The sequence below is a fragment of the Rana temporaria genome, chromosome 12 (assembly GCF_905171775.1).
Source record: "Rana temporaria chromosome 12, aRanTem1.1, whole genome shotgun sequence".
Classification (NCBI taxonomy): domain Eukaryota; kingdom Metazoa; phylum Chordata; class Amphibia; order Anura; family Ranidae; genus Rana; species Rana temporaria.
In genome coordinates this window covers 5,770,193-5,795,392 of record NC_053500.1, presented here as the reverse complement: position 1 = coordinate 5,795,392, position 25,200 = coordinate 5,770,193, and the positions used below count along the sequence as shown (strand labels likewise).

Here is a 25,200-nt window from a genome sequence, read left to right as displayed (position 1 = left end):
AGGCCTAAGTCAGCACAGGCCTCAGATCCTTTCAGCAAGTGATAAAAAAAAAACGTAGACCTGGAGTTCTCAGAGGGAGTTTATGAATCCTGAGAATCTTCTCCTTGTTAAAATAGTCTTTTTTTTTTTTTTTTAGTGGCAGATCCCAACGACCCGCAACCTCGGAGCAATGACCCGTGATGCTGCTGAGCCGCCTCAGTCCCGCTATTCCCTGCGTTTTAATAGACTGGCGGCAGTAAAGCTGAGGAGGCGCTCATCCATGCAGGCTGTCGTCTTTTTTTTTTTTTTTTAAAGCTTCTTTTTGCACTTCTAGGTAGGTTAGGCAATCGCATTTTTCTCTGATTCGCGGCTTTCATCCCGTCTGACCCCCAAGGTCATTGTCCTCCTTTATTTTTTTAGCTTTTGTATCTGGGAATTACATATTTAAAAGTGAACTTGGGAATTTATTTTTGTTTATTGTAAAAAAAAAAAAAAAAAAAAATTTATGGTCAGAACAAAACAAAAAATGTGTAAAAAACATATACTTTGGTAAATATAAAATGTAACATTTTCAAAATAATAAATATCAACCACTTCGTTACCGGGCACCTAAACCCCCTTCCTGCCCAGACCAATTTTCAGCTTTCAGCGCTGATGCATTTTGAATGACAATTGCGCGGTCATACAACACTGTACCCAAATTTATATTTTTTTTATTTTTTCCCCACAAATAGAGATTTATTTTGGTGGTATTTGATCACCTCTGCGTTTTTTTTTTTTTTGCGCTAGAAACAAAAAAGACAGACAATTTTGAAAAAAAAACACAATGGGGCAGATCCACAGAGATCTGCACCGGCGCATTGATTTCAATGGGCAGGAGCGCATTAGGAGCGGCGAGTTCACCACTCCTAATGTGCTCCAAAGAAGCTGCTGGCGGGACTTTTTCTGACGCCGTGCCAGCGCACCGCTCCAGTGTGAAAGGCCTTTGACACTGGAGTGAATGGAGCAGCTGTTTTAGAGCGGTTTGCAGGCGCTATTTTTAACACTATAGTGCCTACAAAATGCCCTCAGTGTGAAAGGGGTCTTAACCACTTGCCGCCCGCCAATGACAGATTGACGGCGGCAAAGTGGTTGTAAAATCCTGACTGGACGTCATATGACGTCCTCAGGATTCTGAGCCGCTGCGCGCCCCCGGGGGCGCGCATCGCGGCGATCATTGTTGCAGGGTGTCAGTCTGACACCCCGCAACACTGATCTCGGTAAAGAGTCTCTCACGGAGACTCTTTACCACGTGATCAGCCGTGTCCAACCACGGCTGATCACGATGTAAACAGGAAGAGCCGTTGATGGCTCTTCCTCACTCGCGTCTGATAGACGCGAGTAGAGGAGAGCCGATCGGCGGCTCTCCTGACAGGGGGGGTTCGCACTGATTGTTTATCAGCGCAGCCCCCCCTCGGATCGCCACATGGACCACCAGGGAAGCCCACCCTGGAGCACCAGGCAAGGGCAGAAAAAAAAAGGGGGGGGGGGAAAGTCTGAAAATAAATAAATAAAAAGTCTGGAAAAAAAAAAGATGCCATCAGTGCCCACAAATAGGCACTGACTGGCAACATAAGTAAATCAGTGCCACCCCACAGTGTCCATCAGTGCCGCCCCACAGTGTCCATCAGTGCCACCCCACAGTGTCCATGAGTGCCACCCCTCAGTGCCACCCCACAGTGCCCATCTGTGCCACCCATAAGTGCTGCCCATGAGTGCCCATCTGTGCCGCCTATGAGTGCCCAGTGCCGCCCATGAGTGCCCATCAGTGCCGCCCATCAGTGCGGCCTATGTGTGCCCATCAGTGCCGCCTATGTGTGCCCATCAGTGCCGCCTATGAGTGCCCATCAGTGCCACATACCAGCGCCGCCAATCAGTGCCACCTCACCTGTGCCCGTCAGTACTACCTCATCGATGTCCATCAGTGCCATCTCATCTGGGCCCATCAGTGCCGCCATATCAGTGCCCGTAATTGAAAGAGAAAACTTACTTATTTACAAAAAAAATTACAGAAAAAAATAAAAACTTATTTTTTTTCAAAATTTCCAGTCTTTTTTTAGTTGTTGCGCAAAAAAAAATATCGCAGAGGTGATCAAATACCACCAAAAGAAAGCTCTATTTGTGGGGAAAAAAGGACGCCAATTTTGTTTGGGTACAGTGTAGCATGACCGCGCAATTGTCATTCAAAGTGCGACAGTGCTGAAAGCTGAAAATTGGCTTGGGCGGGAAGGTGCGTAAGTGCGCTGTATGGAAGTGGTTAATATATTCAAAATATTAAATATTAGTACATTACAGCAGTAGTCTGCTGAATTTCGATACTAGGGGAGGGGAGGACAACCATGAAGCCCCTCTTTTAAGCAGGCAGGGTAACAAGCAGAGTCGTGGTCAGGAGGTAAGCCGAGGTCAATCCATAGGAGCAGCAGAGACAAGAAGTGGTGAGGAACTAAAGGTCAGGAGCAGGAAGGCTGAGCAGAAACAAGTCTATGGACAGGCCAGGTCAGCAACGGGAAAGCAGATCTCCGGATCAGGTTCAGGGTTCAAGTCATAGTGTAACAGCTGAAGACCATCCAGCAACTTCCTGGCTTACATAGGGTGCCACGATTCGGATTAGGTGTGCGTGTCAATAAGCATGCTCACATGACTTGCGCATGTCATCTTCTAAGGCCTTCCTGACAACGTCCCTTTTTTTTTTACTTGGACCTCTGGCAGTAGCCATGGTTTGTGAACACTCGAGCCAATCATTTCTCTTCTTTTTTTCTTTATGGAAAAATAAATAAAAAAATTCTCTTCTTTTTCCATCATTCTCTTTCTAAATTTACTTTATACTCATCTGCTTCATATTTTGAACTTCACATTTTTATATTCCCCAAAAACAACGATGACAACAACATGCAACCAGTGCTTTGGACGGAGCCCAGGCTCGCAAGATTGTCTTTTCTTTTCTTTTTTTTTTTTTTACTTTCGCCTGGTCTTGCTAATCGACTTTAAATATGGCTATTAATGACTTATTATCTTTGCGTGGATATAATGGAGACACTTATACCTCTTTAAGAGGGAGCCAAGGGCACGGTTAACTGGCGATAGCCGTAGCGCTAAGACATTAATGGAACATAGTTGTGCTTTATAAACACTTCAGAGCTTTTCCCCCATGAGACTCATTGCCCGCAGCAGTTAGCATTTGTCAGCATTAAGCGTTCCTCGCATCGGACTCACAAATAGGATTTGAGCGGGGTCAATTAGAAAGACCCTGAAAACATTTGAGATCACTTTTCTGTTCTTTTTTTTTTAGTCAGCCAATGTCTTCTGGTCTACCGCTGTAGATGTCTGGGGAAAATATAAAAACAAAGGGCCAGATTCACGTAGCTCAGCGGATCTATAGATCCGCTCGATCTACGTGAATTAAGATCCGCTCCCGCAAGTTTAGGAGGCAAGTGGCTAATTCACAAACCACTTACCTCCAAACTTGCGACGGCTGATTATAAATCCCCCGGCGGAATTCAAATTCCCCGGCTAGGGGAGTGTACTATTTAAATCAGGCGCGTTCCCGCGCCGATTTAAATGCGCAGGCGCCGTCCGGGGAATTTCCCCGGCGTGCATTGCTCCCACTGACGTCACTAGGACGTCAGTGGTTTCGACGTGAGCGGGACTTGCGACGCGCGTGTTCGTGAATCGGCGTACGCAAACGACGTTGGAAAATTAAAATTTGACGCGGGAACGCCAGCTATACTTAACATTGGCTGCGCCTGATAAAAGAAGGGGTAAGTATACGACGGGAAAGCCGATACGGAAACGACGTAAGAACACTGCGACGGGTCCGCGTACGTTCGTGAATTTGCGTATCTCGCTGATTTACATATTATTTATCGTAAATCATCGGGAACGCGCCCCGGCGCCATTTTTAAATTTAAAAAAAGAACCAACAGTGTAACACAGTGTAACACAGTGTATGAATCAGGCGCATAGATAGGACCAGTGTAAGTCAGAGATACGATGGGGGATCTGTAGATACACCGTCGTATCTCTTTGTGAATCTGGCCCAAAATGTTTAGTACATCTCTGTAATACACGTGCTGTTTAAAGCGGGGTTCTGGGCATGATTTAAAACATTTTTTGCAAGCTAAAATTAATCACATTAAATAGTCCCTAAAACATATTAACCACTTCCCGACGGCCGTACAACTTTATATGGCCGCAGGGTAGTTGTAAATCTCTGAGCCGCTGTCTTTTTACGGCCTCCACTCCTCCTGGCCACTGGGGGGCGCGCGAGCGCGCCAGCCCGCCGCGTCACTGAGATGCCGATGCGCGTGCCTGGCGGCCGCGATGTCCTCCGGGCACCCGCGATCGGCGGTTACACAAACAAGGACGTGGATCTGTGTGGCTCCGGCCACTTGCAGCGCCAGAGCCGCGAATCCGGAATAAATGCAGACATGTCAGCTCCCTCAGCGGTGACCGGAAGGCAACGCCGGTGTTCTGCCGATGAGTGTCCCCCCCGGCGGATTATGTACTGCGCAGGCGCGGCGCTTGCAGTACGAACCTGAACTGAGCCTCCGAAAATAGCCGAACATGTAGAGCTGAGAGTCGGCTCTAGACGGCGCCTGCGTGGACCTTGCTGGAAGTGGCCAATCGGCCTCACATCCTCGCTTCGCTCGCTCAGCCTCCTGGCTCTTTTTTTAACATCCTCCATGTCCACGGGGATGGTAAGGAATGAGCCTGGATGTCAGAAGTGTAGCCCAATTTGGTGACTCTCAGCTCTACATGTTCGGCTATTTTCGGATGCAAGCGCCGCGCCTGCGCAGTACATGGGGGACCTTTTTCGGCAAGACACCGGCGCTTCATTCTAAGGTAAGTATTTCATAATGAGCTAGTATCTTGTTTCAGCTGACAACGCAATGGGGTTATTTAATAAAAGCTGTGCAGGGTAGCCAATCAACTTCAGCTTGTATGGAAAATAATAAATACAAAAAACCTGGAAGCTGATTGGCTACCATGCACAGCTGCGCCAGATTTTGTACTCTCCAGTAAATACCCCCATTGTGTTGTCAGCTGAGACAAGATGTTAGGAGCTCACTGGCTTTCTGGCAAAGGGGCAGTTTCATTATTGGTGTCAGTGGGAGGAATAGTGCCCCATCATTGGTGTCAGTGGGAGGAATAGTCCCCCCATCATTGGTGTCAGTGCGGGGAATAGTGTCCCATCATTGGTGTCAGTGGGAGGAATAGTCCCCCCATCATTGGTGTCAGTGGGAGGAATAGTGTCCCATCATTGGTATCAGTGGGAGGAATGGTCGCCCATCATTGGTATCAGTGGGAGGATAAATGCCCCATCATTGGGAAGAATAATGCCCCATCATTGGTATCATTTGGAGAAATAGTACCCCACCATTGGTATCAGTGGGAGGAATAGTGTCCCATCAGTGGGAGGAATAGTGCCCCATCATTGGTATCAGTGGGAGGAATAGTGCCCCATCATTGGTATCAGTTTGAGGATAATTGCCTCATCATTGGTATCAGTGGGACGAATAGTGCCCCATCATTGGTATCAGTGGGAGGAATAGTGTCCCATCATTGGTGTCAGTGGGAGGAATAGTGTCCCATCATTGGTGTTAGTGGAAGGAATAGTGTCCCATCATTGGTGTCAGTGGGAGGAATAGTGTCCCATCATTGGTGTCAGTGGGAAGAATAGTGCCCCATCATTGGTGTCAGTGGGAGGAATAGTGTCCCATCAGTGGGAGGAATAGTGTCCCATCATTGGTATCAGTGGGAGGAATAGTGTCCCATCATTGGTATCAGTGGGAGGAATAGTGTCCCATCATTGGTATCAGTGGGAGGAATAGTGCCCCATCATTGGTGTCAGTGGGAGGAATAGTGTCCCATCATTGGTGTCAGTGGGAGGAATAGTGTTTCATCATTGGTGTCAGTGGGAGGAATAGTGTTCCATCATTGGTATCAGTGGGAGGAATAGTGTCCCATCATTGGTATCAGTGGGAGGAATAGTGTCCCATCATTGGTATCAGTGGGAGGAATAGTGCCCCATCATTGGTGTCAGTGGGAGGAATAGTGTCCCATCATTGGTGTCAGTGGAAGGAATAGTGCCCCATCATTGGTGTCAGTGGGAGGAATAGTGCCCCATCATTGGTGTCAGTGGAAGGAATAATACCCCATTGTTGATAGCTGAGGGAGGAATAGTGTCTCAAGGGACGGAGCATGTAAAGGATCACATCCAGGCCATTGGCTGCAGTTTGGAAACCACTGGGCTAGTTGACGCTGGACGTCCTCCAGCCTGGAAATGAGGGCGGGGCTCTATCTGACTTGCTGCAGCTTCTAATGCACATTACGAGAAGCTCACAGTGTGCAGTGAAATCAGAGGAGGCCGCTTCAGTCCAGGAGAGGAGCCGCTACAACTGTGCAAGACTGGAGGTCATCATACTTAACATTCTTTGGCCTGGTTGGCAGCCATGAGAAGTTGATTAGAAATGAAGAGGGATTCTGGAGATGATTGTTGATCCCGCTCTGTCATGGATTGGATTCCAGTGGAGAGCGCTCTTCTTCTTCTGCTTCTTCTTCCTCTTCTGCATGCCCTCCCCGTCCCCCATCCCCCATTACCCACACATAACACAGGAGTTGTCACCTTACACGAAGATGTCCACATTTTTTTTTGGGGGGGGGGGGGGAGAGGTTTGTTCCATTCCTCTGACAAAAGGGGGTTACATGCAGGGGTGTATTTAGGTTTTGTGCTGCCCTAGGCCTGGTGAAACTTGCGCACCCCCTACTTTATATATGACGCACCCCTTCCTTTTTAAGACTCGTCCTGTCATTTTAATGGGATGAGGACAGAGGGATAGGGTGGGATGAGGACAGGGGGACAGGGTGGGATGAGGACAGGGGGACAGGGTGGGATGAGGACAGGGGGACAGAGTGGGATGAGGACAGGGGGGCAGGGTGGGATGAGGACAGGGGGGCAGGGTGGGATGAGGACAGGAGGACAGAGAGATAGGGTGGGATGAGGACAGAGGGATAGGGTGGGATGAGGACAGGGGGACAGGGTGGGATGAGGACAGGGGGACAGGGTGGGATGAGGACAGGGGGACAGAGTGGGATGAGGACAGGGGGGCAGGGTGGGATGAGGACAGGAGGACAGAGAGATAGGGTGGGATGAGGACAGAGGGATAGGGTGGGATGAGGACAGGGGGACAGGGTGGGATGAGGACAGGGGGACAGAGTGGGATGAGGACAGGGGGACAGAGTGGGATGAGGACAGGGGGGCAGGGTGGGATGAGGACAGGGGGGCAGGGTGGGGTGAGCACAGGTGGACAGGGTGGGATGAGCACAGAGGGACAGGGTGGGATGAGCACAGAGGGACAGGGTGGGATGAGCACAGGGGGACAGGGTGGGATTAGGACAGGGGGGCAGGGTGGGGTGAGCACAGGTGGACAGGGTGGGATGAGCACAGAGGGACAGGGTGGGGTGAGCACAGAGGGACAGGGTGGGATGAGCACAGGGGGGCAGGGTGGGATGAGCACAGGGGGGCAGTGTGGGATGAGCACAGAGGGACAGGGTGGGATGAGCACAGGGGGGCAGGGTGGGATGAGCACAGGGGGGCAGGGTGGGATGAGCACAGGGGGGCAGGGTGGGATGAGCACAGGGGGACAGGGTGGGATGAGCACAGGGGGACAGGGTGGGATGAGCACAGAGGGACAGGGTGGGATGAGCACAGAGGGACAGGGTGGGATGAGCACAGGGGGGCAGGGTGGGATGAGCACAGGGGGACAGGGTGGGATGAGGACAGGGGGACAGGGTGGGATGAGCACAGGGGGGCAGGGTGGGATGAGGACAGGGTGGGATGAGCATAGGGGGCTTTTTTGCCGCCCCCCGCAAAGTGCCGCCCTAGGCCTGGGCCTTGTCGGCCTAGGCCATAATACATCTCTGGTTACATGCTCAGCTTCGTAATCTGTGCCCAGAACAAGAAGAAGAAAGATTTTCGTCATTTTTGGTTAGCAGAGAGCAAAGCTTTTGATCATTCTTGTCTGGCAGCCAAGCACTTGACTTTCCAGTTAGAGAGAAGAAAGAAAAAAAAAAAAACTCGAAACAACAGATGACAGCATTTTCATTTCAGCTCCTATTACCAGTTTATTACATGTTACCATCCAGCCTCAAATACAAACCAGCTGTGTCCTCCCCTCGTTTACCCAATGTAGCCTCAGATGGGAGATACCACGGGGCGCTGCGATCGCAGGGACAACCCCCCCCCCTACCAGAACCGCTTCAATATGGGCCCTGCTGATTGTAGTGGCCGCTTTTATGTTGCTGCCTCCTGCAATTCCCGACCCCTGTTATCAGCATGACTTTTTTTTTTTTTTCCTGATTAAAGGAGAGCGCCGGAGAAACCCTCTTTCGGGCCAGGTTCACACTGGTCTGACATACGCTCCGTCTTCGAAAAAGCGCAAGTCGCATGACATGTCAAAATCAATAGTTTCTCTATGAGATCCGTCTTAAAGTGGAGTTCCACCCATTTTTTTATGTTTGTCTGTGCTGCATGCCCTAATCTCATAGTGTTCTGAATGGACAATTTTTTTTTATTTTGTTGCTTGTAAATACCTTTATTTTGTAGTCCTTCATTACTTCCTCCTCCTTATTAGCCTAGGCTATTAAGTCACAAGGCTATTCGCAAAGGTTTCTGGGATAGGCATCATGTATCCCAGTAGTCCTTGCAAATAGCCTATTTGCATAGAGAAGGGGCGGCAACTTCCTCTGACACTCCCGTTGCTATGGAAACCTGACTGAAACCTATTACATCACTTGTGCAGCACTGAGCATGTGCGAGATCTGCAAGACTGAAATCCAGGAAGTCATACAGTCTGGCTTCATGATGCCCACACTTAAGATGGCCACGGTCTTTTTCTTGATTGTAAACAAACTAAATGCTCTAACAACCTAACAAAACAGACCTTAGTTTACAGACTAACTTTAGTAGACTACCGTATTTATCGGGGTATAGCGCGCTCCTAAAGTTGCCCCCATTCCTGTGGAAAAAAATAGTTTTTTGTACTTACAGTTTTGGTGTCTTGCGCGGTGTCCATCGGCGAATCCAGCGTCCGTCTGCGGCTTCGGATGTCCTCTTCGTCGGGTCCGGCGTCCTCGCGTCCTCCCCGCGAAAAAAAAGTGCGCGATATACGCCGATAAATACGGTACATTAAGCTTGTGTATTTATATTTAAAAAGTGAAATTGTGGGTGGAACTCCCCTTTAACTTGGCCCGACTTTGAAGAAGGTTCCAACACTACATTGGTCTGACTTTTAACCTCTTAAGACCCGGACCAATATGCAGGTTAAGGACCCTTTTTGCGATTCGGCACTGCGTCGCTTTAACTGACAGTTGCACGGTCGTGCGACGTGGCTCCCAAACAAAATTACGTACATATTCGCCAGCACACCATGGATGGTAGAGAACGTCCAAAAATGTATTGCAGTGAAAACATCACAAGGATTGCAACATTTCGAAGTCGCGCAGGACCTCTTCGTCAGGCAAGTGATACGTATCACTTGCCTGACGAAGAGGTCCTGCGCGACTTCGAAATGTTGCAATCCTTGTGATGTTTTCACTGCAATAAACTTTTGGACGTTCTCTACGATTCCATGGTGTGCTGGCGAATATGTACGTATGATTTTTGTTCCAGTTCAGCACCCATTTTTGTACACATTGGCCATTTCTCCAGGAAGGTGTGCGATTGGAATATTGACTAAGTCCCAAACAAAATTGGCGTCCTTTTTTTCCTACAAATAGAGCTTTCTTTTGGTGGTATTTGATCACCTCTGCGGTTTTTATTTTTTGCACTATAAACAAAAATAGAGCGACAATTAAAAAAAAAAAATGCAATATTTTTTACTTTTTGCCATAATAAATATCCCCCAAAAAAACGTATTTTTTTCCTCAGTTTAGGCCGATACGTATTTTTCTACCTATTTTTGGTAAAAAAAAATCGCAATAAGCGTTTTACATAACCCCTTCAGCGCCCCCTGTGGTTAACTCCCAAACTGCAACTGTCATTGACCATTGTCATTTTCAACCGTGAAAATGACAATGGTCCCAAAAATGTGTAAAAATTGTCCAAAGTGTCCGCCATAATGTCGCAGTCACGAAAAAAATCGCTGATCGCCGCCATTAGTAGTAAAAAAAAAAAAAATTAATAAAAAGGCAATAAAACTATCCCCTATTTTGTAAACGCTATAAATTTTGCGCAAACCAATCTATAAACGCTTATTGCGATTTTTTTTTACCAAAAATAGGTAGAAGAATACGTATCGGCCTAAACTGAGGAAAAAAAAATGTTTTTTATATGTTTTTGGGGGATATTTATTATAGCAACAAGTAAAAAATATTGAATTTTTTTCAAAATTGTCGCTCTTTTTTTTGTTTATAGCGCAAAAAATAAAAACCGCAGAGGTGATCAAATACCACCAAAAGAAAGCTCTATTTGTGGGAAGAAAAGGACGCCAATTTTGTTTGGGAGCCACGTCGCACGACCGCGCAATTGTCAGTTAAAGCGACGCAGTGCCGAATCGCAAAAACTGGCCAGGTCCTTTACCTGCCTAAAGGTCCGGGTCTTAAGTGGTTAAACTGGCAGTTCAGTTGGGTTTTCGCGACGTAATACAAAACGAGATCTGATCGGCCGGATTCGTGGGATGACGTATTTTTTTTTTTTTTTTATTTCATTAAGTTTTTTATAATAACCTTCTTGTTAGTTTTGAGTCAGACTACAGTCTTCTGTCATTTCATCGTCTTTTTTTTTTTCTAGGTCGCCCACAGACTTGCGTTACAGAAGCAAGCGGAAAGTGAAACACGTATCTCGCCATAAAGGAAGTCTTCATCATCCATAACGTGCGTGTCGAATCGGTAATGACCCCGTGTGTGCGTTTATGGCGGATTACGTTACCAGAGTTTGTGGAGAGTCGCCGCTCTGCTTCCGAACCAAAAAAAAAAAAGAAGAAAAAAAGCCAGTTAGAAAATAAAGGTCAAGGCCCCCGCGAGCGCTGCGGGGAAGTCCAAATGGTGAATTTATTTACCGCAAGTTGTTGGAGATTAAAAAAAAAAAAGGGCCGCTGGTTTCTGAAAACTCGGGTTTCTGTGGTTGGGCCGGATCAGAGGGAGAGGAAAGGGCGACACAGCTGGCTCCTGTTCCTTGACTTTTTTTTACCGTCGCTGGCTTACGTAAAGGGGATCTTCCCTTTGTTTTTGTGGTTGACTTGAACTTCTCATTATAGTTTTAAAGCTAGATTCAGGTACGGCGGCGCATCTTTCCGGCGGCGTAGCGCATCGTATTTACGCTGCGCCGCCGTAAGTCAGAGAGGCAAGTGCTGTATTCACAAAGCACTTGCCTCCTAACTTACGGCGGCGTAGCGTAAATGGGGCCGGCGTAAGCGCGCCTAATTCAAATGAGGATGAGGGGGACGTGTTTTATGTAAATGGGTGGTGACCCGACGTGATTGACGTTTTTTTTTACGAACGGCGCATGCAACGTCCGTGTACATATCCCAGTGTGCATTGCTCCAAAGTACGCCGCAAGGACGTATTGGTTTCGACGTGAACGTAAATTACGTCCGGCCCCATTCACGGACGACTTACGCAAACGACGTAAAATGTTCAAATTTCGACGCGGGAACGACGGCCATAGTTAACATTGACTAGGCCACCTAGGGGTCAGCTTTATCTTTACGCCGGCGTACCTCTTACGGAAACGACGTATCTTTACTGCGACGGGCGCACGTACGTTCGTGAATCGGCGTATCTAGTCATTTACATATTCTACGCCGAACTCAACGGAAGCGCCACCTAGCGGCCAGCGGAAAAATTGCACCCTAACATACGACGGCGTAGGAGACTTACGCCGCTCGTATCTTAGCCTAATTTAAGCGTATCTGGTTTACAGAATACGCTTAAATTTACGACGGCGCAGATTCAGATTTACGACGGCGTAACTCTCTCTGAATCTGGCTATTATATTTTAATGTTGCCCATTATTATGTTTTCAATAGAACTCGTCTTCAATCCGACCTCCTAGCCTTCTTTTCGGTCTTGCACAGTTGTACAGGTTCCTCTTCTGTACAGATATTGCTTACTCAGATTTCACGGCACATACGATATGTACAAAGACGGGGGGGAAACGCGCTTAACCACCCGAGCTCCGGAAAGGTTTTACTACCCACCCTTCATTACCAGGCCATTTTGTGCTATCTAGCACTGCGCTGCTTTAACTGGTAACAATGGCAGCTGGTAGTTTTTTGTTTGGGGGGCGTGGCAAACAAACACCCTCCCCCGCAGCACCTCAGATCCCCCACCCTCCCTCGCTGTCTGCCGGTCCACTGGCCCTTAACCCATCTAGGAAGTGGGCAAGGCTGTCTTAATGAGAGGGCACACCTGGGCACTGTCCAGGGACCCCAGCTGCATGGGGGGGCCCTGCACTTTCCCCAAAGCAGCTGGTCCTTGAGCCCACGCTGCCCCGAAATTGGGGGCCCTATGATGGCGCTGAGAGTGATAGATACACAGGGGAGGCAGTCTGCCTCCTACCTACTTGATGTCTGTTTACCAGCACTGTCATCATTGTAGGGGGCCCCAGAGCATTACTTTGCCCAGGGGTCCGTGATGCCATTAAGACGGCCCTGGAAGTGGGAATATCAGGCAGCGGCTCAGATCAGGCATCAGCGGGTATTGGGGCATCATCGGACAGCGGCTCCTGTGTCTTCACCTCCTCGCTACCGCTGTGCGTCTCCTCCCCTCCTCCTAGGCGTCCAATAGGGTATCAGACCCGCTTCCCGATTGGCTGGGATGAGGATCAGTTTTGCAACATTCAACATTGCAACACAACTGGGCCTCCCTTTTTTGAAGCCTATTAGAGCCTCTGGCTCACCCTAAAATCTTTTTCTTTTTTTCTAGCATGCCATCCAGCATACTAGCGTGAGCTACAGTATGCCTTTATTTAATTTTTTTGCGCCGTACTCACAGTTTAATCCTGTAGTTAAGTTTCAGACTCCCCGCGAGGAGTAGGCGTTCCTATGCAGAGGGGAACATGATTGACAGCCGGCTATGGCGCGTCACGCTTCCTGAAAATAGCCGAAATAGGACTTGGCTCTTCACGGCGCCTGCACAGTCAGCTCCTAGTCTGTGCGCAGGCGCCGTATAGCGCCGTGAAGAGCCGAGTCCTACTCCGGCTATTTTCGGGAAGCGTGACGCGCCATAGCCGGCCGTCAATCATGTTCCCCCTCTGCATAGGAACGCCCATTCCCCGTGGGGAGTCTGAAACGTAACTACGGGATTAAACTGTGAGTACGGCGCAAAAAATAAAAATAAAGGCATACTGTAGCTCACGCTAGTATGCTGGATTTAATGGTAGAAACTTGTTTTTTAGGGTGAACCACCGCTTTAAGTGGTTAAAACATTCTTGGTGCTCGTTATCGATCGCATAGTCCGGCAGGAAGGGGTAAGGAAACATTTCTTTATTATTATTATTGCCATTGAGCCTCTAGATATAAATGGTTAAAAATAAACAAACAAAGAGATTTTTTGTTGGCCTTGGTTTTCTCATCTCACATCGCTGTAAAGTGGATGACTGCCTTTTTCCGGTATTTATATCACAGGAGGGGCCCTCGGTAGCTCCAATTTACACTTGGCGTTATCCACAAGAGTCTGGTAATTTCCGTTAATGCCCTTTTTAAAAGCCCAGACATCCCTGTAATACGAATGGAATCCGACTTGTCAGATAGACATTCAATGGAGGTTAATCAGTAGAGAGCGCAGCAGCGTATGTTCATTCCTCTCTCTCTCTCTCTCTCTCCGCTCAGCCGCAGGTAGGATTAGAAGGTGGTTCAGGCGGGCCGAAAAAAGCTTTCACGCCGCGCTTGGCCAAACCAAACCTTTTTGCGACGGGGCCCTTTCGATGCTTAAAATGGTTTCTGGCACATCCGCGAATACCATTTCAGGCAGCTAATTCCACAATTTATTACCCGCTGTGAATAAAGAGAGATTTTTTTTTTCCGATTCATAACTTATTGCTTCCTCTCTTTAAAGTGAGGAGGAAACTGCTGGGTAGATGCGAACGGCCAGTTTCCTTTCGTTAAAAAGAAAGAGCATGTTTAATCGCTTAATTTTTTATTTATTTTTTGCCTTAATATACATGTGAAAGCCATCAAATCACTGGAAATGATCTTATCTACTGTATGTGTGTTAATGGTTCAAGGCTGAACTCCTCCGGGGCACAAAAAAACACTCATTGAAATGTATTCCTCAATAGCCGCAGAAGGATATAAATCCACTTGGCGTGGCACAAAACGCCTTTTTCGAACCCAGATGTTGTCTTGTAAAAGTAGCAGTGACATCATCCCTGTGCTGTACATAGCCTGTGCAGAGAGCAGAGTTGTGGGAGGGACCCAACGGGCCCCATCCACTACAGGAAAAACTAAAGGAGGGGGCGGAGACAAGACCAGTCACCCTGCACAAGAAGAGAGGCCGGCAGTGAGCGGTCTTTATTACAGGAGGGGGCGGAGACAAGATCAGTCACCCTGCACAAGGAGAGAGAGCAGCAGCGAGCTGTCTTTATTACAGGAGGGGGCGGAGACAAGACCAGTCACCCTGCACAAGGAGAGAGGCCGGCAGTGAGCTGTCTTTATTACAGGAGGGGGCGGAGACAAGACCAGTCACCCTGCACAAGGAGAGAGAGCAGCAGTGAGCGGTCTTTATTACAGGAGGGGGCGGAGACAAGACCAGTCACCCTGCACAAGGAGAGAGAGCAGCAGTGAGCGGTCTTTATTACAGGAAGGGGGCGGAGACAAGACCAGTCACCCTGCACAAGAATAGAGACCGGCAGTGAGTGGCCTTTATTACAGGAGAGGGCCGAGACAAGACCAGTCATTCTGCACATGAAGAGAGAACAGCAGTGATTGGTCTTTATTACAGGAGGGGGCGGAGACAAGATCAGTCACCCTGCACAAGGAGAGAGCAGCAGCGAGCGGTCTTTATTACAGGAGGGGGCGGAAACATGACCAGTCACCCTGCACAAGGAGAGAGAGCAGAAGTGATTGGTCTTTATTACAGGAGGGGGGCAGAGATAAGACCAGTCACCCTACACAAGGAAAGAGAGCAGCAGTGATTGGTCTTTATTACAGGAGGGGGCGGAGAACAGACCAGTCACCCTGCACAAGGAGAGAGAGCGGCAATGAGCGATCTTTATTACAGGAGGGGGTGGAGACAAGACCAGTCACCCTGCACAAGGAGAGAGAGCGGCAATGAGCGGTCTTTATTACAGGAGGGGGTGGAGACAAGACTCGTCAGCCTGCACAAGAAGAGAGAGCGGCAGTGATCAATCTTTATTTTATTTTAGGAGGGGGGCGGAGACAAGACCAGTCACCCTGCACAAGGAAAGAGAGCAGCAGTGAGCGGTCTTCATTACAGGAGGGGGCGGAGACAAGACCGGTCACCCTGCACAAGGCGAGAGAGCGGCAGTGAGCGGTATTTATTACAGGAGGGGGGCGGAGACAAGACCAGTCACCCATTACTAGTAATGGCGGCGAACAGTGACTTATAGCGCGACTGCGATATTGCAGTGGACAATCGGACGATAACTGACACGTTTGACATTGCAGGAACCAGTGACACTAACACAGTGATCAATGCAAAAAATATACACTGTCACTGTACTAATAACACTGGCTGGGAAGGGGGTTAAACATCTAGGGGCTATCAAAGGGCTAAATGTGTTCGTTGCCAGTGTTTTTGTGTACTGTATGTGCTGCTTTTACTAAGGTAGGGGATGGATTCTAGTCTCTGCTTTGCAGGAACACAGAATCCACCCCCCCCGTCAGAACGGAGATCTGTCTTTTTTACATAGGCAGATCCCCGTTCTGTGTTGTTTACTGACGATCGGCGGGTGCCGGAGGACATCGAGTGCCCGGCAACCCGCAGATCGGCTTTTGCTGTGAATATTCACAGCGGAAGTGCGCGCGCTCCCCCTGCAGGCAGAAGTGTGGGATCACACACACATATATATAGGGCCAGATCCACAGAAGAATTACGCCGGCGTATCTATTGATACGCCGCGTAATTTCAAAGTTCCCGCGTCGTATCTTTGTTTTGTATCTACAAAACAAGATACGACTGCATCTGGGCTCGATCCGACTGGCGTACGTCTTAGTACGCCGTCGGATCGTAGGTGCATTTTTGCGCCGGCCGTTAGGTGGCGTTTCCGTCGAAATCCGCATCGAGTATGCAAATGAGCTAGATACGGCGATCCACGAACGTACGTCCGGCCGGCGCATTTTTTTACGTCGACAAGAGTCTGGTAATTTCCGTTAATGCCCCTTTTAAAAGCCCAGACATCCCTGTAATACGAATGGACTTTCTTGGGCATCCTGAAGCCTTCTTCACAAATACAGTGGAAATTTTTTTTTTTAAGTTCATTTTCATGGCAAAGAGGGACTTGGTAATTAATTGCAATTCATCTGATCACTCTTCATAACATTCTGGAGTAAATGCAAATTACCATCATAAAAACTGAGGCAGCAGACTTTGTGAAAATGTATTATTTGTGTCCTTCTCAAAACTTTTGGCCATGGCTGTAGCTAGATGATTAGATACAATTTAGGAACCCATGTAATGAGTGCGGACAGAGGCTGCGATTCTGGGCAATGGCTGCTTTTTAATACTGACTGAGAGCTCCCCCTGCTGTTCGTTGACAAGTAGACACGTTGAAGGAACGCTCTGCCCAAAAGTGCTCTTTGCAGGTAGAATTTGTAAGACTAAAGACTTCAGGACTATTTTAGTGTGTGGATTTTCTTTTTTTTGGCCTCTGTTGATTAAATTGAGTGGACTTGTGTCTTTTTTTCAACCGGTTTAACTATTTAACTAAACCAGTCCATACGTTGTTCAGTTTCTTTTTTTATTGTCTGCAGTCTTCCTGTTCCATGACAGGTCAGCACATGGCTTTTCTTCTGAGTCCAGACTTCTTCGACTGTGTGGACCATCACAGGATGGCCCTCTATCGGGCTGCGCTGAAAGTCGAGAGTGGTGTCTCCGAAATGGCAGCTATTGCTGTGGAGCCCATTACCAGGTGAGAGAAAGAGTGTAAGCTCCATATTAGCTGATGTGACTGACTCAGTGTTCTCTGTACAGCACTGCGGTATATGTGAGAGCTATATAAATGTATAATTATAATAATAGTGTGTGACAGTTGAGGGACATTAGAGTGTAAGCTTCTCTGGTACAGAGACTGATGTTCTTTGTACAGCACTGCGGTATAGGTCAGAGCTATATAGCGTAGACGCAGTGGTCAAGTAACGTTGAGCGTAGATGCAGGGGTCGGGGAACATTGAGGAGCGTAGGTGCAGTGGTCGGGTAAGTTTGAGCAATGTAGATGCAGTCGCTGAGGAGCGTAGACGCAGTAGTCGAAGAATATTGAGGAGCGTAGTCGCTGAGGAGCGTAGACGCAGTAGTCGAAGAACATTGAGGAGCATAGTTGCAGTGGTCGGGTAACATTGAGGAGCGTAGACGCAGTGGTTGGGGAACGTTGATTAGCGTGGACGCAGGGGTTGGGGAGTGTAGACACAGTGGTTGGGGAACGTTAAGAATATTGAGGAGCGTAGTCGCTGAGGAGCGTAGACGCAGTAGTCGAAGAACATTGAGGAGCGTAGTTGCAGTGGTCGGGTAACATTGAGGAGCGTAGACACAGTGGTTGGGGAACGTTGAGGAGCCTAGAGTCAGTTTTCGGATAATGTTGAGGACCGTAGACACAGTGGTCGGATAATGTTGAGGAGCATAGATGCAGTGATTGGATTTTGGATTTCTCTTTGTTTACTTTCCAGTTTGTTAATTGGTAAAAAATAAACTATTAACACTTCTGATTCTTCATTTACTGCATTTTTTTCACACCTGCCTAAAACTTTTGCACTGTACAGTGTATATATAAATACTTAATAATAACAATTTGCGTCTCTCAGTCCTCAGGTAATTGTAGCGATAGAGAGGATTGTCCAGGGGGTGTTGGAGAGCCTGTCCAGGAATGAAGCCCCTGTCCTCACTATGGAAAACAGATCATCATGGACCAACATAGAGTAAGCTGTATTCCTGCACTGCTGGACCCAACCAGCACTACTACAGGAGAGGAGAGTTATAGAGGAAGGAGCAGAGTCCTCCAGCAGAGTATCTCAGGAGAGGAGAGTTATAGAGGAAGGAGCAGAGTCCTCCAGCAGAGCAGAGTATTTCAGGAGAGGAGAGTTATAGAGGAAGGAGCAGAGTCCCCCAGCAGAGCAGAGTATATCAGGAGAGGAGAGTTATAGAGGAAGGAGCAGAGTCCCCCAGCAGAGCAGAGTATATCAGGAGAGGAGAGTTATAGAGGAAGGAGCAGAGTCCTCCAGCAGAGTATTTCAGGAGAGGAGAGTTATAGAGGAAGGAGCAGAGTCCTCCAGCAGTGCAGAGTATCTCAAGAGAGGAGAGTTATAGGGGAAGGAGCAGAGTCCTCCAGCAGAGCAGAGTATATCAGGAGAGGAAAGCTATAGAGGAAGGAGCAGAGTCCTCCAGCAGAGTATTTCAGGAGAGGAGAGTTATAGAGGAAGGAGCAGAGTCCTCCAGCAGAGTATTTCAGGAGAGGAGAGTTATAGAGGAAGGAGCAGAGTCCTCCAGCAGAGCAGAGTATATCAGGAGAGGAGAGTTATAGAGGAAGGAGCAGAGTCCTCCAGCAGTGCAGAGTATTTCAGGAGAGGAGAGTTATAGAGGAAGGAGCAGAGTCCTCCAGCAGAGTATATCAGGAGAGGAGAGTTATAGAGGAAGGAGCAGAGTCCTCCAGCAGAGAATTTCAGGAGAGGAGAGTTATAGAGGAAGGAGCAGAGTCCTCCAGCAGAGTATATCAGGAGAGGAGATTTATAGAAGAAGGAGCAGAGTCCTCCAGCAGAGTATATCAGGAGAGGAGAGTTATAGAGGAAGGAGCAGAGTCCTCCAGCAGTGCAGAGTATATCAGGAGAGGAGAGTTATAGAGGAAGGAGCAGAGTCCTCCAGCAGAGTATTTCAGGAGAGGAGAGTTATAGAGGAAGGAGCAGAGTCCTCCAGCAGTGCAGAGTATTTCAGGAGAGGAGAGTTATAGAGGAAGGAGCAGAGTCCTCCAGCAGAGCAGAGTATATAAGGAGAAGGGAGTTATAGAGGGAGGAGCAGAGTCCTCCAGCAGAGTATTTCAGGAGAGGAGAGTTATAGAGGAAGGAGCAGAGTCCTCTAGCAGTGCAGAGTATTTCAGGAGAGGAGAGTTATAGAGGAAGGAGCAGAGTCCTCCAGCAGTGCAGAGTATTTCAGGAGAGGAGAGTTATAGAGGAGGGAGCAGAGTCCTCCAGCAGTGCAGAGTATATCAGGAGAGGAGAGTTATAGAGGAAGGAGCAGAGTCCTCCAGCAGTGCAGAGTATATCAGGAGAGGAGAGTTATAGAGGAAGGAGCAGAGTCCTCCAGCAGAGCAGAGTATCTCAGGAGAGGAGAGTTATAGAGGAAGGAGCAGAGTCCTCCAGCAGAGTATTTCAGGAGAGGAGAGATATAGAGGGAGGGGCAGAGTCCTCCAGCAGAGTATATCAGGAGAGGAGAGTTATAGAGGAAGGAGCAGAGTCCTCCAGCAGTGCAGAGTATTTCAGGAGAGGGGAGTTATAGAGGGAGGAGCAGAGTCCTCCAGCAGAGTATTTCAGGAGAGGAGAGTTATAGAGGAAGGAGCAGAGTCCTCCAGCAGAGCAGAGTATATCAGGAGAGGAGAGTTATAGAGGAAGGAGCAGAGTCCTCCAGCAGTGCAGAGTATTTCAGGAGAGGGGAGTTATAGAGGGAGGAGCAGAGTCCTCCAGCAGAGTATTTCAGGAGAGGAGAGTTATAGAGGAAGGAGCAGAGTCCTCCAGCAGAGCAGAGTATATCAGGAGAGGGGAGTTATAGAGGAAGGAGCAGAGTCCTCCAGCAGAGTATATCAGGAGAGGAGAGTTATAGAGGAAGGAGCAGAGTCCTCCAGCAGTGCAGAGTATATCAGGAGAGGAGAGTTATAGAGGAAGGAGCAGAGTCCTCCAGCAGAGTATTTCAGGAGAGGAGAGTTATAGAGGAAGGAGCAGAGTCCTCCAGCAGAGCAGAGTATATCAGGAGAGGAGAGTTATAGAGGAAGGAGCAGAGTCCTCCAGCAGAGTATATCAGGAGAGGAGAGTTATAGAGGAAGGAGCAGAGTCCTCCAGCAGTGCAGAGTATTTCAGAAGGGGGGAGGGACCCCTGTCTTGTAGGGTCACCGGTGTTTGTCTTCCCATCGTCTATTGATATGAATGTTTTTTCAGGTTCAGTGATTCGGTCGGGTTGCAGTTGGTGAGGGATTGTACCACCAGAAAAATCAGGAGCGACTGCCCCAGATCCAGTTCGCATTTTGGTTAGTGCCGTGGAGAGGTGAATGGTGGGAAGTTTAGTTACTATGGCCCGGATTCACGTAGGGCTGTTTTACGTTGCGCGGGCGTAGCGTATCGTATTTACACTACGCCGCCGCAACTTAGAGAGGAAAGTGATGTATTCACAAAGCACTTGCGTCCTAAGTTACGGCGGCATAGCGTAAATGGGCCGGCGTAAGCTTATGTAACTTACGCACAGCCCTATTCGCGTACGACTTACGCAAACGACGTAAAAAGATACGCGTGTTCCAACGTCCATACTTTGCATGGGCTGCGCCACCTAGAGACCAGCTTTAACTTTACGCCGGCGTATGTCTTACGTAAACGGCGTAACTAATTGCGACGGGCGTACGTACGTTCGTGAATCGGCGTATCTTGCTCATTTACATATTCGACGCGGAAATCAAGGAAGCGCCACCTAGCGGCCAGCGTAATTATTGCACCCCAAGATACGACGGCGTAGGAGACTTACGCCGCTCGTATCTTGGCCAAATCTATGCGTAACTGATTCTATGAATCAGGCGCATAGATACGACGGCGGCCATTCGGACTTGCGACGGCGTATCTGGAGATACGCCGTCGTAAGTCTACGTGAATCCGGGCCTCAGTCTGGCCGCATGCGGTATGGCATGCCATTGAAGTCAACCGCGGAACAAATTATTCGTTTCCATTGACTTCTATGGGGAAACTCGCTTTGATATGCGAGTGCTTCGGATTACGAGAATTCTCCTGGAACGGATTATCCTCGTATTCCGAGGTTCCTCTGTGCATAGAAGATTACCATCCCTTAGTAGAGATAGTAGTCTGTAACCTAGAAGGAAATCCAAAAGGACATGCAGTGTGCTGGAGGGTGGCAACACTCTTTAACCCAGGGGGGTCTCAAACTGGCGGCCCCTCCAGCTGTTGCGGGAACTACGAGTCCCATAAGGCATTGCAAGGCTGACCGTTCTAAGCATGACTCCCACAGGCAGAGGCATGATGGGACATGTAGTTTCGCAACAGTTGGAGGGCCACCAGTTTGAGACCCCCTGATTTTACCTGTTATGTACACGATGTATGGTATGACGATGGAAATCACCATAAATAATGAATAACATTGTTATTTTATTTTTTTATTTTTTTGGACCCTTAGCCCTTATCATGAAAATCTTGTCCGTGATCTACAAGCTGGTTCAGACCGACACCTACGCCACCAAGAGGTGAGGGTTGGGATTGCACATTGTCATTGTATCACTTGTAGTGTGTTACCAGTACAGTTGCTACTATTATTATTATTTATGGTACTTACCGTATTTATTGGGGTATATCGCTCACTATTCTCCCCTTAAAATAAGGGGAAAATCGTGGGTGCGCGATATACGTCGATAGCCGCTTCCCGCGCTCAGTTTGAAATCCTGCGCCGACATATACCGAGTGCAGTACACTCGGGTACATTCGGCTAGGCTCGGCTTCGCTTGTGCTCACGCATAAACGTCACAGAGCGCGAGCGACGCCGAGCCTTGCCGGATGTACCCGAGTGTACTGCACTCGGTATATGTCGGCGGAGGCGTTCGAACTGAGCATGAGAAGCGGGGACTCGACTTGAGGCTCGCGCTGGAGAAGCCGGGAGGACACCATCGAGGCCGCAGACGGACGCCGGACCGGACGATGGACGCTGGGAACCAAAACTGTAAGTAATAAAATCATATAACATTTTTTTTTACAGAAATTTTGGGGGCAACTTTAGGGGTGCGCGGTTTACGCGGGAGCGCGTTATACCGCGATAAATACGGTATATAGCGCCGCCAAATTATGCAGCGCTTTACATACACATCAGTCCCTGCCCTGAAGGAGCTTACAATCTAAAGTCCCTAACTCACATTCATATACTAGGGGCCAATTTACACAGAAGCCAATTAACCTACTAGCTTGTCTTTGGAGCATGAGAGGAAACCAGAGTACCCCCTGCAGGCACAGGGGGAACATGCAAACTCCAGGCGGGTAGTGTCGTGGTTGGGATTCAAACCAGCAACCATTTTACTGCTAAGTGAGAGTGCTACCCACTACACCACTGTGCCGCCCAACAGGGCCGATCCTAGGGTCACAGACGCCTGGGTGCAGAAATATTTCCGGCGCCCCCACATGGTCATTATACTAACTCCTCCCCTTTACAAATGTTTCTATGGCAATGACTCAACCACAGAAATGCTCCCCCACAAAGTCTTCATTACCCTGGGATCCTTACATGATCTCTTAACAATAAACAAAATACAGGAAGAGAAGCAGAGAACTTTATTGGGACCTGGAGGGGGGCCTCTCTGATGGACACAGAGAGGGCTTCTGTTAGAGAGTCTGTTAGAAAGAGCCCCAGACATACTACAGACATGATACAGGAGACGGTCAGAGACTGCAGACACACACTTATGCTTAGAACACTAGTTATGGACGGACACAAACAAGGAGAGAAGGGAGGGGAGAACTCTGCCACTTCGGCGCCCCCACCTCTGCAGGCGCCTGGGTGCAATGCACCCTGTGCACCCTGCCTAGGATCGGCCCTGCCGCCCAAGCAGCTTTATTAGCTTTGGCCAATGGGAGAAGGAGACTCAGGGACAGACCGAGAAGGCGCCAGAGGGGTTGCATCTTCTTGCTGGCCTTGGAACACCTCAGAATTCCCAAGGGAAACGCTGGATTGTTGCATGGCACGGGGGAGTCTGGGCCGACCTGCTGAGTCTACTTCCTCAGTAGGTCAGCTGACACTAACTGACACTTTGTGGGAACTGGCTAACTGCCACTGACATCACCAGTGACACTAACACAGAGATCAGTGTAACGGAATAAACTGTCATTTTCATGTTCCTTATTCTTTAGGGACATCTTCTATGATAACGTTCAGCTCTATGGAAGTCAGAGGACAGTGGACAGTATAATCACGGATATTTCCTGCATGTTGAGGATTCCCAGAAGGAGCTTACATATCGTATGTTGTGGTATCATTCCTCAGTCACTTTATACAGAACATTTTTTTCTTCAATACGTCACTTCAGTGAACGGAGCCGATGTCCAATGAATCCAGGCACTCACTCACATTTAACAGATTTCCAAAGCCTGGTACTAGGGGTGCCACCTCATCCCTTTAGACCGCATTCACATCTAGGCGTTTTTACGCCTGTAGCACTACGCCGCTGTCGCCAGACGGCTGGAAATACATGTCCCTCTATGGAGATGGTTCACATCTGCACGCCGGACGCCTGACGCCTATCGCCTGAAAAAAGGTCCCGGACCTTTTTTTCAGGCGTCTTTCGGCGTTTCGGCTAGGAGATGGGAAGCATCTCCATAGAGGGGGTCATTCTGGGGCACATCTGGGCGGACAATACCGGCGTTTTGTCGCCGCAAATCGCGGTACAAAACGCCGCGATTTCGTCCGCCTAGATGTGAATGGAGCCTTAAACCTGAACACATATGAATTACACAGGTTCTGGGGCTAATTGAATGCGGATAAGGCAACAAGTGAGTTTAATTACCACCTTAATCCGCCACAGAACCCGTGTAATTAATATGTGTTCAGGTTTAACCACTTCAGCCCCGGACCATTTTGTAGCTGAAGGACCAGGCCCCTTTTTTTGCGATTCGGCACCGCGTCACTTTAACTGACAATTGCACGGTCGTGCGACGTGGCTCCGAAATAAAATTGACGTCACTTTTTTTTCCACAAATAGAGCTTTCTTTTGGTGGTATTTGATCACCTCTGCGGTTTTTATTTTTTGCGCTATAAACAAAAATGGAGCCACACTTTTGAAAAAAATTATATATTTTTACTTTTTGCTATAATAAATATCCCCCAAAAATATATTTAAAAAAAAAACATTTTTTTTCCCTCAGTTTAGGCCGATACGTATTCTTCTACCTATTTTTGGTAAAAATAAAATCACAATAAGCGTTTATCGATTGGTTTGCGCAAAAGTTATATCGTCTACAAAATAGGGGATAGTTTTATGGCATTTTTATTCCTTTTTTTTTACTAGTAATGGCGGCGATCAGTGATTTTTTTTATCGTGACTGCGACATTATGGCGGACATATCGGACACTTTTGACACTATTTTGGGGCCATTGTCATTTTTACAGCGATCAGTGCTATAAAAATGCATTGATTACTGTGAAAATGACACTGGCAGTGAAGGGGTTAACCTGTAGGGGTTCGCTGAAGGGGTTAAGTGTTTTCCTAGGGAGTGATTACTACTGTGTGGGGGCGTGGCTTGGCGTGTGACATTACTGATCGTCGTTCCCTATTAGAGGGAACAGACAATCAGTGGCAGTCACACTAGAAAGAACGGGGGAAGATTTGTTTACACTCACCTCTCCCCGTTCTTCAACTCTGTGACCCGATCGCGGGACCCCGGCGGCGATCGGGTCCGCGGGTCCCATGGGTGCAGTCACGGAGCTCAGGACCACGCTGGGCTCTTTTTTTTTTACTTCAGACTCCACCATTGACAAGAGACCTGCTCATGGTTTCTTAGCTCATGTTGTCTCGGTTTCACATCATGTGTGGTTATCTTTTTACTCCTTTATTTATAAAGTATGGCCCAGAATCACGTAGGAAATACGACGGCGTATCTCCAGATACGCCGTCGTATCTCTGAGTCTGAGGCGTCGTATCTTGGCGCCTGATTCAAAGAATCAGATACGCCAGAATTTGTATAAGATACGACCAGCATATGCATATTTACGCTGGCCGCTAGGGGCGTGTACGCTGATTTACGCTTAGAATATGTAAATCAGCTAGATACG

General features: G+C 48.3%; 1 protein-coding gene across 1 annotated transcript in view; it reads left to right on the top strand.

The window, feature by feature from the left end:
• The window catches only part of SPO11 (SPO11 initiator of meiotic double stranded breaks), a 48,522-nt gene that overhangs the window by 5,036 nt on the left and 18,286 nt on the right, over positions 1 to 25,200 (top strand). Inside the window, exons 2-7 of the mRNA XM_040331218.1 lie at positions 10,808 to 10,905; positions 16,969 to 17,107; positions 17,994 to 18,107; positions 20,331 to 20,419; positions 21,568 to 21,634; positions 23,283 to 23,391. Of these exons, the coding sequence (XP_040187152.1) occupies positions 16,977 to 17,107; positions 17,994 to 18,107; positions 20,331 to 20,419; positions 21,568 to 21,634; positions 23,283 to 23,391 (510 nt within the window). The 5' untranslated portion in view covers positions 10,808 to 10,905; positions 16,969 to 16,976. The remainder of the gene's footprint in view (positions 1 to 10,807; positions 10,906 to 16,968; positions 17,108 to 17,993; positions 18,108 to 20,330; positions 20,420 to 21,567; positions 21,635 to 23,282; positions 23,392 to 25,200) is intronic.